We start from the raw sequence: 16526 nt of genomic DNA, 5'->3' as shown, positions 1-16526 counted from the left end.
AGGGGGAGAAGGGGACAACAGATGATGAGATGGTTGGATGGCATCACTGCCTTAATGGACATGAGTTTGAGCAAACTCTGGGAGATGGTGAAGGACAAGGAAGCCTGGTGTGCAGCAGTCCATGGGGTCACAAAGAGTTGGACAGGACTGAGCCACTGAACAACAACAATAATAATCACAACCTCACAAGACTGTAAAAATTAAAGAATTATACATGATTCATGTGTATAGCACCCTGAACAGTGGCTGATACATATTCAACACATATTAGTTTGGCTTATTGTATTTTAAAGTTAATTATCGTATTCATTGGCTTCTCTGGTGGCTCAGATGGTAAAGAATCTGCCTCCAATGCAGGAGACCTGGTTTGATCCCTGGGTTGAGAAGATCCCCCAGAAAAGGGAATGGCAACCCACTCCAGTATTCTTGCCTGGGAAATCCCATGGACAGAGGAGCCTGGCAGGCTACAGTCCACAAGGTCACAAAGACCCAGACAGGACTGAGCCACTAACACTTTCACTTTCATCATGTTTATTATTAATGTTGGTGAAATTAGTTCTTTCTCGCATCACCTCACCTCCACCCCGAACTGTGGCTAGTTTAGCACCCGGCAGAAGGCTCGATAAGAAAGCCAGGTTGGGAATTCCCTGATGGTCCAGCATTGAAGACTCCATGCTTCACCGCAGGGGGCATGAGTTCGATCCCTGGTCAGGGAACTAAGATCCCACATGCTGCATTTCACGGAGGGCCTCCCATCCCCAGAAAAGAAGGCCAGGCTTTGTCGAGGTCTACAATTTCTAGCCATTCTGTGGGAGGTCAGAGTTGACCAGCACCTGCCCTTTCTGCCTCCACCCCAATGTGGGCCAGGGTTTATCTCATTGTGTATATCCAAGTGATTTCAGAGTCTTCTCTTGTACCCTGAGGCTTAGGGTTCTGGGCTGGTAAAGCTGCCAGCCCTCAGGAAACAACTGTGTTTGTATCCAAACATGTGCCCAAGCCCTGAGCACAATTGGTGGTTCTGCTACCAATTAAAAGTGCCCCAAAAGCAAGTCTGAGGTTCAAGAAGAATTTGATAATCACAAAAACTAGTCTACTCAGCTCTGAGCTTCGATGTTGGAAATTTGGTTCCTTGTTTTTATACGGTTTGCTCACCTGTACATTATTTGTTGGCAGATGTGCTTCACTGACTTTAAAGTTAAAACCAGCCTATGTCTCGTTTTACTCATGCTACAAATGCTAACATCTCCTCTTCTCTGGATTACGTAACAGTTATGGTTATTATTCCACATCATTCAAGCTCTCACTGTGGCAAATAGCAAAACAGAAAACTGTTGCAATAAGTAGAATGTGTAGGAAGATCTATGGTGTTGCTTGTTCATCTGGCACTTCAAGAGCAACTATTCTGTGCAAGGCACTGTCTCAGACACTGAATCAGATGGTATATAAACAGCCATAATAATCAGCTGGTTATTAATTGGCCAATTAACTTCTTTAAGAGACAGTGTACCTTTTTTAAGAGACAGGTACACCATCTCTTAAAAAAAAAGTAGATAGATGTGTGTATCTTAAAGTAATGAAATAAAAGGAGATCAGATCTTAATTATAACAGTGGTGCTTTCCTTCTCAAGAGATTTTGGAAGCCAGGGAAATTGCTGACTCAGTCTGTCATCGGCAACTCTTCCTCCCAGTGCCATCTATATCGTGGCGCTATCTAATTTAGTTTTGAATCTTAAGCAGAAATGAATAACCATAGCGATTATAATAATTATATGTTCTATTTATGGAACAGCTTTCCTTCTAAGAGCCCCAGGCTCTTCGAGCCCGGCAGATGTTCCATGAATCTGTGTCTCCTACTAGGAAGCACAGTGAGGTCATTTCTAGATGGTCCCAGTATCGCTATCAAGCGTTGTGGACCAGACTAACTTGTGTACAGTTGAAAAAGGGCCCTTCACACGAGGCCTTCTAGGAATGGACTCCCGCAGTGTTGTCTCTAGGAAAGGAATTCTATAGCCAGTGTGATTCGATGAGTAAAAATGCCCTTTTCAAAAAAAATAAAATGACTGATGCAGATGCTGCATGTCAATAAGCAGGTACATGCCAAGCATATACAATAAGAACAATCTAGAGAATAGGGAAACATAACCTGAGCTCCATTTTTTTTTTTCCTCCCGTGTCTCTAAATTCTTAAGTTGCTAAAGCCCGGAATTCTGCCTTGCTTTGCTACTTCCCAGAGTCAATACCATGACTAACTCTGTTAGAGGGTTTTGTTTTTATTATTATCCTCTAGGTAGTTCAAAATGAGACTGTCTGAACTAATAACGGGCTGACTTTGGAAGATGCCATTTCTGTTTCATTTTCTGTAGAGTTTTGTACTCTAGTTTGTTGGCTGTGTAGACTCTGGAGCTGTAAAGGACCTGTGACATGCAGAAACATCTACAAGGGACAGTAGTACAAGGTGTATTCCCCTGGTGGCTCAGATGGTAAAGAATCTACCTACAGTGCAAGAGACCTGGGTTCGATCCCTGGATCAGGAAGATTCCCTGGTGAAGGGAATGGCAACCCACTCCAGCACTCTTGCCTGGAGAATGCCATGGACAGAGGAGCCTGGTGGGCTACAGCCCATGGAGTCACAAAGACTCGGACACGACTGAGCAACTAACACACAGTACAAGGCTGGGGTGGGGGCAGTATTATGCCTCTTTCAATAATACCGTCTGAACTAGATTAGTGTTAATGAGTTACTTCAGTCTTAAATCGATACAAAGGCAGGGGCATCAGTTTCCTCCTCTCCTCCCAAGAGGAACTCTCACTCCCACTGGGAAAGACTGACTTGGAAAAACATTTCCCCATAAACCAATTAGCTCATGATTGGTGAATAAGCATTCAGTATCTGCTGCTGCTGCTGCTAAGTCGCTTCAGTCGTGTCCGACTCTGTGCGACCCCATAGACGGCAGCCCACCAGGCTCCCCCATCCCTGGGATTCTCCAGGCAAGAACACTGGAGTGGGTTGCCATTTCCTCCTTCGGTAGAGTGACCCACTAAAACAAACAATAAAAACAAGCGTCGAGCGTGTCTGACACACGGATGAACCATACCTGGTGGACTCCTGCTTGTAGATGTCGATGATGTTTTCCACCAGCAGGTTCCTCTGAAGCCCATAGATCCCGTGTCTGTCCAAAACCACTTCGTGTCTACAGGATGGGCAGCGGAACCGGCCCCCGGAGGCCACAGTGGTGCCTCCTCTTGTGGGCAGGTATGGGTTAGAGGCCTGTTCTTGCCAAGCAAGAAAAGAGGGATTGAGTAGTGCCGTAGGTAGCTTTCCTCAGGTTTTCTCTCCCTCTCTGTCACTACAAACAATATCAACTCTCTTGCTAAAGATCACCCCACAGGGCTTTATGAGCAAGTGGTTGGCAAGTGGCCAACATGGTCCAGTGCGGTGGACCATTTTCAGCATAAGTTCTTTTCCACCCAGCATTTTCATAACCAAAAGTTCCAGCTAGAAACTCCAGTAATTCATTTACTGCCCAAGATTTTGAAACAGAATCCATTTTTTAAAACAAATATGATTCTTAGTATTGAAATAAAATTAGATTTGAGAGCAGAAGGCTGACACCAAAGCACAAAGCAAATCACTTTAAAAACTTTTTTTTTTTTAAACAAATGCAACCTTATAAAGCTTTCTAAAGAAATTCACCTCAAAGTGAAGCACTGGGTTTGGAGAAGAGGGAAACCTTTTCTACCGTCTGCATTCCCAACAAACCTACCTGGAAAATGTCACTGGCACATTTCCTACACAGGTTGTGCTGGCAAGGGAGGATGACCACAGGCTTGGTGAACATCTCTAAGCAAATGGGACAAATGAGCTGCTTCTCCAAGTTATCCATGGTCTGCTGCTCTTTGGAAAAAGACTTGTAATTCAAAGATGCGCTCATCTCCTGGCCGTCCCTGTGTGCTCTGCCAGGGAAAGGCTGCTCCGAACAGCTTCTGCAAGTGATACCTGGAAATAATTCCAAGGATTGGGTGATCAAGTGTCCTTTGCGTTTCTTTCGGCGGAGGACATTGTTTCAGACCCAGATTCACAGTGGCCCTCGAGCTGTTTTTAGCAGCCGAGGGTCACGTGATAGCAGACTGACTTGTCCATATAAGCCAGTGACAGCAGGATAGATTCTGACAGGTGACAGAGAACAGGGGCCAGCATTCCCTCCCCAGGGAGTGAAGGGAGTGGGTGGGAGGGAGTGTTACAAACCCCATTTAGACGGGGTTATAAGAAGAGGTGAAGCCGACAGTTGTCAACAACAAATGCAAATGCCCTCTGTGAGCGCTCAGGAAGGACTTGGTGATGGGCTTCCAGGACTGGGGAGAATGTAGTCCAGGAGTCTCACTGTGAAACCAGTGCCCTTTCTGCAGTGAGACTTTAGGAAGCAAGTCACCAAAAGTAGCATGATCACACTGTCTTTGGTGAAAACAAACAGAACAGGCCTTGAATATCATTATCCTGGCTTCACAAGGGTAAGCGACTAAAAAGACTTGCTTAGTGGTAAATATTTCATTTTTGTTAGGGTTGTGAAATGGGAAAAGTTCCAACTTAAAAGCTGATTTCAAATCTTTTCACCATATAACTATTCACAAAATTCTAAAAGATCTAAACACCAGTTGATGATTCAATTTTTTTGTTGTTGTTTTAAGTTGTATAATAAAGCTTTAGGGACTTCCCTGGCAGCTATTGGTTAAGACTTCAACTTCCAATGCAGTGGGTGTGGGTTCGATCCCTGGTCAGGGAGCTAAGATCCTACAGGCCTCATGGCCAGCAAACCAAAACGTAAAACAGAAGCAATATAGTAAAAAATTCAGTAAAGACTAAAAATGGTCCCCATCCAAAAAAAAAATCTTTAGAGAAACCCAAAAAACAAAAACACCTAGTATGCTCCTTTCTCTCCCCTTTTCCTATTCCTCTTTAATCACATACCCATCACCCATACACATGCCCCAAAACACAAAGAAACTGACAGTCTTTAAAAATGTAAATTTAGTTTGCTCCCAGAACCAGTAACGAGGTAGTAAGTGGCACATGGGGTAGCAGACTCATTATTTTATTTTATTTTCCATATAATGGGGGATAGATACCAGCACCATTTTCAATGGAAGTGAAGATAGAGTCTTGCTTCCATACCTGGGTTTTGTCTGGTCTGAAGTACCTATACCCTTTTGCACTGGTCTTATTTGCCAAGTTGATTTTTTTTTTAATGATAGTTTCCCTGGTCATTTCTGATCATTCTTGGTTTGCTCTTAACTCATCAATATCAGTTCTGATATTTGACAGGATTTTGTTAAACAACAGTTTCTCCTATGTGGTTTATTTGAATATTTAAAATCAGATCAAAAATGAAATAAGAAATACATGTCTATTTTTTTATGTAAGAATTTGCTGCTTTATTTCTGTTTGATTTTAAAAATCACATACAATGAATACATTTGTTAACACAGCCCCAGTGTGCACTTAATTACCAGTAAGGAGTAGGTTGTTGTGACTGGTTCTGTGTGCCCTTAGTGCTGTGTGCACCAAAAGCTTATTGAGAATCTAATAAGCTCTATTAGCTAGTAATAAGTTATATGGATTCACAAATGCTTCAGGGATCTTTGGAGAATTTTGTTACTCCTTTTAATTTCTATTTAGCAACTATAGTGAAGAAGGAGATTGGTGACATATTTTTAACTGAGCTAATTCAGTTCACCTAGCCTAGGCAGTTAACTGCGTTTATTATTACATGGGCTGTGGTGTTCTGAGCATAACATAAGAGCTGTTTTCTAAGAAAGATGAAGTTTATACTGTAAAAGTCCTTGCAACTCTAGGAAAAGCACTTTAACAATATACACTCTAGCCAAGCCTATCTCTTTAAGAGGAATTCATTCTTTTGAAAAATATTCGTTGAGTGTTTATCATGTGTCTTGAAAGACAAACAAGATACCAGTCATTGTCTTCAAGGAGCTCAGTTTAACAACTAATAGAGATAAGATGAATATATACAGAACCACAGTACAAAACAAAATGTGACAAAGAAGTACAGAATTTCAGGGGAGTCAGGAGGGTTTCATGGGTGGGGTGGATCCACTGAGGCACCGGGACACCAGTGGGTGTGTCACTCCATGGGGCGTAGGTGGGGCTTCCAAGCAAAGGCACAGCCAGGGGAGCCGGGACTGTTCAGAGCCTGCGATGCTTTGGGCTGGAGTGCAAACATGCTGCCAGCGCACTGGCAGCTCATGAATAGTGAGCTGGAGAGTTTTTAACACGTAATAAATTAGGCACCAGGAAGTCGTTGAGAGCGCCTCACAGGGACGGTTCCCCAAGAGAGCTATGCCTTGGTTAGGTTCATCTCACAGTAGTAGCTGGAGTATCTCATGCAGCCAGGTCAGCATGAAGGTAACCCTGCTAAAGACCAGACAGAACATTGTTGCCAGTAGCCTAGGTGAGAGGTCACGACACCGGCACCAGGCGACGGACTGCAGTGGGGAAGGAAGAGGAAATGGACTTTGGTGGCTGCAAGAGTAGAATCCATGGGGGTGACTCAGACGCCGGAGCCAGAGCCACCATGAGGATTCGGAAAGAGGCTGCACAGTGAGTCAGGAGGGCCAGCGCCCACGTCCACCTGGCCTGGTGATCCTAGGAAAGTGATCTCACCCTGGCTGGATTTCAGTTGTTTTATCTTTTTCATAACCCAACTTAGCATCGTGTGTAGGAAAAAACACTCTGAAACTGCATGGACTTTGAGAATCCCCAGTTGCATTCTCTGATGGAGAGTTGAGCTCCATTCCCTGCTTTCACTCTCCACCTTCTTGCTCTCTGCCTTTCGTCCTAGAACGGCCCCTGAAAGCTACAGAGGAAAACTAGCAAGAGGCCTGCAGGAATAGGAGCTAAGTTGATGGATAAGAACTGCCTTCCCCTCCTCATCGTCTTTTCTCCACGCCTGGTCCTCCCCACTTACAGACCAGCCATGCATGGTGTAGGCATGTAAGCAGCGCATGGGACACTCTGCTCCAGGGAGGAGCCAGAAGGTTTCAGTGTCCTCCCATATCATTCAGAGTCTGACAGATGGGGAAAATTCTGGAACTGAATCAGAATTGAAGTCAGCTTCAGGACTCTGGGATTTAGAGTGGGCCCGGGCCTCCACAGAGAGGTGAGAACCAGCTTAATCTCCTGACGGTATCCTGGGCTGTAGAGAGATGGTACATGGCTTTACCCCTCTCCTACCCCTACCCCATTCCACCACCCCCCTACACACACTAGCATAGGGGGTTCAAACCAGTCAGGGGTAATGACACAGGAAGTTGCCATAGTTTGAAGCGCCAATGACCCCCATTCTTAAGTCCTGCCACATTGCAGCAAGGGTTAGACACATTGAGAAGCTGAAGCAGAACCACTATGGGCTCTCAGCTCCTCCAGAAGTTTCCCAAATCCCCCAAATAAATCAAAGGAAGTAAGATGAGTCCCTAAAAACCTGAGTTTACACCCAGCAGTGCACTTGGCACTGAGGGGTGATGACTGAAAGGGAAGACTCTTGACTGCTAGCTACCAGGCCAGATGAACTCAGACTTCAGAATCCAGTCAAATGCAGATCTCAGTGTGTTCTTCATCTTAGGAAGGGAGAAAATAAGATTAAAAAATATCTTAGTGCTACACCATCCCAACAAATAAAGTATGTGCAGGATACCAATTGCTCCAAAACTTTGGCCACCTGATGCAAAGAGCTGACTCATTGGAAAAGACTCTGACGCTGGGAAAGACTGAGGGCAGGAGGAAAAGGGGACGATGGAGGATGAGATGGTTGGATGGCATCACTGACTCAATGGACATGAGTTTGAGCAAAACTCATGACTCAGCAAAGTGAGTCAACTCTGGGAAATGGTGAAAGACAGGGAAACCTGCACCCTGCAGTCCATGGGGTCGCAGAGAATTTTTAATCTTTTTTTTTTTTAATGTATTTTTGACTGCAGTGGGTCTTTGTGGTGCACAGGCTCTTCATTGCTGCATGTGGGCTTTCTCTAGTGGCAGAGGCTACCCTCTAGTTGAGTGCATGGGCTTCTCTTGTTGTGGCTCATGGGCTTCGTGGCCCCAGGGCATGTGGGATCTTAGTTCCCAAACCAGGGATCAAACCCATGTCCATGTTAGTTTAAACTTATGTTCAAATAACCACATGGGGCTGGAGGTTGTCATACTGGACACCAGCCCTAGAACATGGGATACTAAAATCTCTGGGGAAAATTGAAACGTATATGAAGACTTCTCTGGCAGGAACTGAGTCTCCCTTTTTTGGTGGATTTTGTACTTTCTGGTTAGGGTGATATGAAATTCCTCTAACTCAAGAATAGTTAGAAAAACAACATCAACTCTTTTTGTTTTTGCATTTTTTTTATTGGGATATAATAGTTTTACAATGTTGTAGTACTTTCTGCTATACAAGGAAGTGAGTCAGCTCTGTGTATACATATGTCCCCTCCCTCTTGGGACTCCTTCCCGATGCCTACCTCTGTAGGTCATCACAGAGCACTGAGCTGAGCTCCCTGTGCTCTGTAACAGGTTCTCTCTAGCTATCTGTTTTACACATGGTAGTGTATATATGTCAATCTTAATCTCCCAATTTGTCCCACCCTCCCCTTCTGTGTCAGTGGAATGTTAGTTAATACAACCTCTATGAAAAACAGTATGGAGGTTTCTTAAAAAAACTAAAATAGAACTACCATATGACCCAGCAATCCCACTACTGGGCATATACCCTGAGGAAATCATAATGCAAAAAGACACATGTACCCCACTGTTCATTGCAACATCAACTCTTGATTCCAACTTGCAAAATAAGACAGAGCACTCTGGTGTTCTGTGTTAGGTGTTAGTTACCAGAGATTCGGTATCAGGAATGCTACCCTTCCCGAGGATTCCAGAATGCCTTCAGCATTTTATTTACCCTTTCATCTCTTCTTTCATTTCATTCATTCATGAAATGAATTCAGTTCATTCATTTCATGTGTTCTTTTTGTCTCTTTAACATAGATGATTGCAAGTACTTGAAAATGATCTAGGCTTAGCTCAAGGAACTTATTCATCAAACAAAACAGATGGAAGGTGGAGCTACAGGGAAGTAAAAACAGATATAGTTTGAAGCAAAGCAGTGAGGTGGGGTGCAGCCCCAGTGGAAAAGAAAACAAGAGCAACTAGATGGCTGATCTTGCTTCCAGCTCCTCCTCTAAGGTAAAGGAAGAAGAATTTTTCCTTCTTTTACCCACTGGAAATAAGAAAGTTGGTGGCTGACTAAATCATTAAAACGGGGAGAGAAACACCAGACAGGGTAGATATGGATGCAGAGAGTAGGGGATTGCTAAAGAAAAGTTTCATTAAATTGGAACACTAGGTCATAAGTGGACTGAGACTTTCAGGTCCAAGTACAGCACCAGGTAAGTCTCCTGAAAATCACTTTAATCCCATGCCAGAACAAAGGCCAATGCTTAATATTTTGCAAACCAAAAAACTAAGATTGTTAACTCTTCCCTGCAGTATTGAGCTATCCATTCATCCATCTATCTATCCATCCATCCATTCCTCTCTCTCTCTTCTTACACTAAGGACTCAACTCATTACATCTAAAAAATAGTTAACATTTTCTTTCTGTCTATATTGTCAACCTTTTCAATTTAGCTGTTTTTCTGGCAATAGGCAGCTTGGATATGTCATTTAAAATTTTTTAATGAAAAGAAATATTTTATAAAATCTAAAATGAAAAAAAATTAACTCACTTGAAAAGTACTTAACAGAAGTTAACACTATGGCATTTCTTTCATTGACAGTTTGCAAACTTTTGGCTGAAAGTGTTTTTTTTTCTTCTTGATAATTACTCCTTTTCCAAATCTGTTGTTTATGATTTTACTTCATCATAAATATCTCTTGAGGAGATGTTAGAAAACTAACATATTGTACTTTCCTCTGAACATTTCTTGGCATACTTCACCTCCCAGAAATAAACAGTAACAGTCCCAACAAGTAACAAATACTTTAGCCTAAGGCCTTCCCAGTGGCCACATCTGAAAACCTCACCTTGGCTCCAAGATCACGGACAGTTGGCTCCGCTCTCAGTGCACACAGTCTCATCTTACCTCCCCTGTACCCTAGCCTGCCAGTTGGTTTCTCTGAATTCACTCTTGCCTTCTGCAGTTTGTTTCTCATGTGTCATTCTCTATTTAAATCCCATTAATGATCATATTCTTGCCTGGAGAATCCCAGGGACGGGGGAGCCTGGTGGGCTGCTGTCTATGGGGTCGCACAGAGTCGGACACGACTGAAGCGACTTAGCAGCAATGATCATATTACCTCTAGGATAAAGACATTAATCCTCACTGTGATCCCTAAGGCCTGATATGATTTGGCCCCTACCTACATTTCTGACCTAACTGTCAGCAGAAATAAGATTCAAGTGGCACTTCACTGGTGGTCCAGTGGTTAAGACTTCAAGACTTTCACAGTGGGTGTGGGTTCAATCCCTGATTGGGTAACCAAGATTCTACATGCCGTGTGGCCGAAAAAGAAAAAAAGAAAGATTTGAGTGATAAATATGAACCATTTATATGATTTTAAATTTTAGTAGCCACATTAAAAAACACAAACCAATGAAATTAATTTTATTAATATATTTTATTTAAACCCAAACCATATAAACTATTATCATTTTTACTTATAATCAGTATTTTAAATAATTAATTACCTGTGAATAGAGATAGTTTTACTTCTTCCCTTCCAATCTGGAGGATTTTGTTTCATTTTTCTTGCTATATTGCACTGGCTAGAGACCTCAGAATAGACTTCCTTGTTTTTTTCCTGATCTTAAGAGGAAAGCATTCATATTACTGTTATTTTTAATGTGTTTTTTACTGATGCCCTTTACCAGGTTAGAGAAGTTCTCTTCTCCCTCCCTTCCAAGTTTGCTGACAGTTTGAAAAATCAGGACTGGATGTTGAATTTTGTCAAATGCTTTTTCTACATCTACTGAAATGACCATGTAGTTTTTCTTCTTTAGTATTATGATGAGTTACATTGAATTTTGAATGTTGAACTAGTTTTGTATTCTTGGAAAAAACCCACTTGGTTATGATGTATCTTCCCTTTTATATATTGTTGGATTTAATTGGCTAAAATGTTGAAAAAATTTGCATCTATATTCATGTAGGATATTGGTCTGTAGTTTTCTTGTAATATCTTTGCCTGGTTTGGGGATAGATAATGCTGGCTTCATGGAATAAGTTAGATAAACACCCCCTCTTCTTCAGTTTTCTGGAAGTCTGTGTATCATTAGTATTTCTTCCTTAAATGCCTGATAGAATCACTGCTAAAGGCATCTGGGCCTGGTGTTTTCTTTATGAGAGAAGTAAATGAGTTAACACATGTGAAGTAATTAGAACTGTGCTTGGCTTGTAGGAGGTGCTCAATAAATGCTAGCTGTTATTTTTGTTTAATTCATCATATTTTCAATTAAAATAATAAATGTTTAGTATAGAACTTAGAAAATATTTTTAAATTTTAAGGAAGAAAAAGTCATAGTAATCCTACTAGTCAAAGATCTCTAGTGTTAACATTTTAGTGCATTCTTTAGTGCTTTCTGCAGATAATTTATGCTTGTTTATTTATTTATTTATTTATTTATTGCTCTGTACATTCTTTATTCACTTAACATTCGATTATTAACATTTCCTAAGTCAATTCCTAAGCCATAAAATTAAAAGACGCTTACTCCTTGGAAGAAAAGCTATGACCAACCTAGACAGCATATTAAAAAGCAGAGACTTTACTTTGCCAATCAAGGTCCATCTAGTCAAGGCTATGGTTTTTCCAGTAGTCATGTATGGATGTAAGAGTTGGACTAGAAAGAAAGCTGAGCACCAAAGAATTGATGCTTTTGAACTGTGGTGTTGGAGAAGACTCTTGAGAGCCCCTTGGACTACAAGGAGATCAATCCGTCGGTCCTAAGGGAGATCAGTCCTGGGTGTTCATTGGAAGAACTGATGCTGGAGCTGAAGCTCCAATACTTTGGTCACCTGATGTGCAGATCTGACTCACTGGAAAAGATCCTGATGCTGGGAAAGATTGAAGGCAGGAGGAGAAGGGGATGACAGAGAATGAGATGGTTGGATGGCATCGCCAACTCAATGGACATGAGTTTGAGTAAGCTCCAGGAGTTGGTGATGGACAGGGAAACCTAGCGTGCTGCAGTCCACGGGGTCACAAAGAGTCAGACATGACTGAGCAACTGAACTGAAAGTCAATAGACATTCTTAATAAATATAATTTCAAAGGCTGTACTATTACATGGTCATAACTCATTTAACCATAATTAACCATAATTTTGTATTTTTAGAATTGTTTACTTTTCCTGCACCAGAGATCAAGCATTTCTTTACTTCACTTCCATATATATTTAGATAAACACACATAGAAACCTTCAGAATATCCCCTCCAGTCCTTCCGTCTATGGTGTGCAGATAACATACACTGATAACAGTTCATGTTCATTGTGTGATTACTACGTGCCAGGCACTGCAGTAAGGACTTTATAAGTTATATCTTAATTAAGAGTAGTTCCATTATTATTATCCCTGTTTTACCAATGAGGAAACTCAAGCACCAGGATGTCAAGCAACTTGCCCAAGGTCACCCAGCGAGGGATTGACAAAGACAAGAAAGTCTGTCCTGTTTCACAGCCCATGTGATTAACCACTCAGCAGTAGTGCCTCTCAGCTTATACTTTCAGACTTTTTATATGACTTCCATCCTACACCTGATTTGCTGATCCTAAGACTTTGAGTTCTCACCCAGCTCACTTGCCCCAAATGTGTGTTCTCCACCTGGCTTTGCGGTGCATTCCTTCCTATTCCTTATTACCCATTTCTTGCTCTTGTAGTTATTTACAGTTTCACTGCCAGCTCCTCTAGTCAGCCAGCCAAAACCCCTATCATCCCATCCAGAAATTGGGACATATATCTGATAAAAGGATTCTTTTTCCTACTTTGTAAATTTGTTTTCACAAAAATAATGATAGAGTTTAAGTCAATCATTATACATCCAACTAAGAGACTTTATTGAAAACAATTTAAAATGGAGGCTGCCCTAGAAAATGAAAGATATGCCAATAAAAAATGGCAGGTTGTACCCACTGATAACAAAAATATACAGGTTGTCTAGAATCCTAAAATGGACATAAATAAAAGTATTTTCATTTCTTAATTGTTAACCCTCACAAAAGGTATTATTTCTGCCTTTGTCTAGAAGGTTTATATTTTGTGTTGACAACCGGCAGTATGGTTTGCGCAGCTTTTTCATGGCTATCGTATGGGAAATTATGATGAAAAGACTTTATTACCAGGAAAGGCTTTGTGTGTGTTCTGCTAAATTTCTGAATCTTTCAGTGACTGTGTGTATCCGTGTTTGTTTTTGTCACATCTTTGTTTAACCAAACAGGCTACACTCTAGGGCAGCCCAGTTGAGTCCTTCCTGGTGGTGGTCTCTAGTTAATTCTCCAAAGTTACTTCCCAGGTGGGAAATGACGTTAGAATCCTCAAACAAGAAGCCTCTGGGTCCAGGGATTTTCCCACTTCCTTATCTGTCCTCAGGTACCCCTTCCTTTATTGTATCTGTCTTGGATCTGCCAAGAGCCAGGCATCCCACTATATGCAGTTGAGATGGACAAGAACAGTCCTCTCCTCCCAGGCTCAACATAAGTTTAAAGTAGCCAGCGTCCTTTTCCAAGTTCTGGGTTTTGTTTTGTTTTGTTTTTCTGTTTGTTTCTCTGTCGGTTCCCCCTAACGATGGGCAGTTTAGGCTCATATGGGTCCCTTTAAGTGCAGCCATCGATCCGGCAGACGTGACTGCAGTCTGTCGACAATTTTGGAAAGAAAAAGAACCAATTTCGTGAACTACGCAAAGTAAATGGGTCTAAAACTTTAAAAATTTTAAATATACCCCTGCAAGCACCCGTTAGCCCTTGCCTGGGAAGTTTTAGTAGCGGTAACCTCAAGAGCTTGCCTAGCTTCTCACTTGCCCTACGGCTAACTTTCAGCTCTACTTAGATTCGAATGAGAATCTAAAGAAAAACTACCACCCGGAGACCAAGAGAAAAACTGGAGGATGCGGGCATCGATCCCGCTACCTCTCGCATGCTAAGCGAGCGCTCTACCATTTGAGCTAATCCCCCACCGCTGGCCACGACTGGTTATCTCTTCCTCTAGAGAGAGATCAGAGCTTTTACAAGAGAAGATAAATATTCTTGACCACATTTTTGACCTTTCTTCATAGTTTAAGGCCAAAGCAACAAAATTAAGACCCTCTCCTTCGAGCCGGAATCGAACCAGCGACCTAAGGATGGCCGGCGACATACGTCTACAGTCCTCCGCTCTACCAGCTGAGCTATCGAAGGGAGCGGAAGAACGCTCTCTCAACTTATCCTGGTAACTTTGACTCGGGTTTCTACGCTTCGTGTACTTTCGTTTCCTGGGCACAGGATCCCCCTTGCTGATCTCCCACCTCCTCACGGCCGCCGCCACGAGCACTCGCATCGCCGACCTCGCCTGTGCTCTGAAGCCAAGGTTGGGGGGCTGGCCCCGGGGACGCGGCGTGGCTGTTTTGTGACTCAGGGGTTCGGAAACGCCACAGACGCTTTAGAAACGAGCAGAAAACCTTGACCCGGCAGCCGCCCCGCGAAGAGTTGACTCTGCTCCTCTGGGAACTTGGACTTCATGTCCCTGATTCTGGGATTCGCAAAAGATTTCACACCCAGGAGGCTGCCATAGACCAAAGCTGCCGCGAAAGAGCTCTCACCTGTTTTCTGGGACGTAATGGATTATCAGGGAAACCCCTGCGTGGAAAGGATGATAAATCAGAGGAGGCTCGACAAAAGTACATTTGTCTCCTTCGAGCCGGAGTCGAACCAGCGACCTAAGGATGTCTCTCTGCTAGAGTATCAACTACAGTCCTCCGCTCTACCAACTGAGCTATCGAAGGGACAGCCGAGACGTGGACCCCGCCCGTTGAGATTCAATACAGAAAAACCGGAGCGCGTTTGCCTAAGAGATCACACTGAGCATGCGCAATGGAGAGAGCCAGACAAGAAGGCGGTCGTTGGCGGAGCTTTGTTTTACGCATGCGCACAAAGACCGGCCGGCTATGGCTCTCTGGACGCTGTCTGACTCCTAACTTGGGGAAAAACTCCCAACTCGTGTGTTAAAACTGAGACACCCCCCTTCCTCTTCATCCCCTGCGTGCCTGCTGCCCTTTTTCTTTACTCCCTTTTCTTAGGGTAGTTACTGTCGGGTGTGGCTTCACTATTATGTAACGTTCATGTCCCCTGAGCCCCTCCCCAAGTGAGGGGCAGTGGTGCAGGGTGGCCCCAGATTCCTATGTTGAAAACCTTATGCCCAGTTGATGGTATTAGGAGGTGGAGCTTATGGGAGGTGATTAAGTCGTGAGGGCTGAGCCTTTATGAATAGAATTAGTGTCCTTATAAAAGAGGCCACAGAGACATGCCTCTCTTCCAGTCATGAGAGGATACAATGAGAAAGGTTGGCTACATACGATTACGTCCTTCCTTCGTAGGGTCCCAGTGAAAGATAATAAAGATATGCAAGAAGAAGAACTCACACATGGAAAACAAAGCAGGTGCAATGAGCAAACTTCAGGTTTTAAATAATTTCTGGGATTGTGGAAAGCAAATGAGTCTGAAAGGATGCATGTCCCAAGATGGAGAAAAATCACAGTTCAGAATATACACAATCTAGAAGCTTTCAGAAACAGAACCATTCTCCCCACGGGTCTCCCCAAGAGGTTTCAGGCACAGAGGCAGGTGCTCAAAGTTCAGAGGCCCACAAATCCCAGGTTGACAGTGATGCAGCAAGTCAATAAAGCAATCAGACAACTTAGGAAAAACGAAAGAGGTCAGGGGGGTTCTAGGAAGATGATCTTTGATGAAGGAATGGATTATTTCACAGTAAGAACTTGCAGATACGATAAAGGCATGTCACTTTTCTCAAAAAGAAAACCAAAACTAATTAGAAATTTCTAAAAAAACAAAGCAAGTACATAGAGCTTTATAAAGAACTCACCATCTAAATATATGGGAAACTGAAATCTGGGATGATTTTGAGAAACTAATGACCTGTGTTGTGGGCTAACTTGTGTCTCCCCTTCTTATATTGAACCTCTGGCTTTCAAAATGTGGCTTTATTTGAAGATAGGCCCTTTAAAGAGATAATTAAAATGATGTTGTTAGGGTGGGCCCTCATCGAATATGACTAATGTCCTTATAAGGATTTAGGAAGAGAGAGAAACACCAGACATAGACAATCGTGTGAACACATGACAAGAAGCAAGCATCTGCAAGCCCAGGAGAGAGGCCTCTGAAGAAATCAAACCTGCTGACTTCTTGATCTTGATCTTCTAGCCACCACAACTGAGAAAATAAACTATTGTTCAAGCCAGCCAGCCTGTGATATTTTGTTAT

The 16526-nt window shown here is 42.7% G+C and overlaps 1 protein-coding gene and 3 non-coding genes across 9 annotated transcripts in view; all 4 read right to left on the bottom strand.

Moving 5' to 3' along the window:
- TRIM55 (tripartite motif containing 55) overlaps positions 1-16526 on the bottom strand; it is a 60587-nt gene that overhangs the window by 43251 nt on the left and 810 nt on the right. For 5 of the 6 annotated variants that reach the window (XM_019973733.2, XM_019973734.2, XM_019973735.2 and 2 more), the window contains exons 1-2: positions 3765-4099; positions 3096-3268 (exon numbers count right to left, since the gene is read on the bottom strand). In XM_019973733.2, the coding sequence (XP_019829292.2) occupies positions 3096-3268; positions 3765-3932 (341 nt within the window). In that variant the 5' untranslated portion in view covers positions 3933-4099. Of the gene's footprint in view, positions 1-3095; positions 3269-3764; positions 4100-16526 lie in introns of those variants that run through there. The other variant, XM_070802610.1, reaches the window with a different exon arrangement.
- On the bottom strand, positions 14153-14225 carry TRNAA-AGC (transfer RNA alanine (anticodon AGC)). The gene has a single exon. It is a non-coding gene; the product is annotated as a tRNA-Ala (tRNA).
- TRNAY-GUA (transfer RNA tyrosine (anticodon GUA)) lies at positions 14359-14447 on the bottom strand. The gene is given in 2 exon segments: positions 14359-14394; positions 14411-14447. It is a non-coding gene; the product is annotated as a tRNA-Tyr (tRNA).
- Positions 14938-15031, bottom strand: TRNAY-GUA (transfer RNA tyrosine (anticodon GUA)). Its single transcript has 2 exons — positions 14995-15031; positions 14938-14973 (listed from the first exon to the last, which is right to left on the bottom strand). It is a non-coding gene; the product is annotated as a tRNA-Tyr (tRNA).

Source organism: Bos indicus, chromosome 14 (assembly GCF_029378745.1).
Source record: "Bos indicus isolate NIAB-ARS_2022 breed Sahiwal x Tharparkar chromosome 14, NIAB-ARS_B.indTharparkar_mat_pri_1.0, whole genome shotgun sequence".
NCBI lineage: Eukaryota > Metazoa > Chordata > Mammalia > Artiodactyla > Bovidae > Bos > Bos indicus.
Note: the sequence above shows the minus strand (reverse complement) of the source record. Positions and strands in the feature narration are given on the sequence as shown.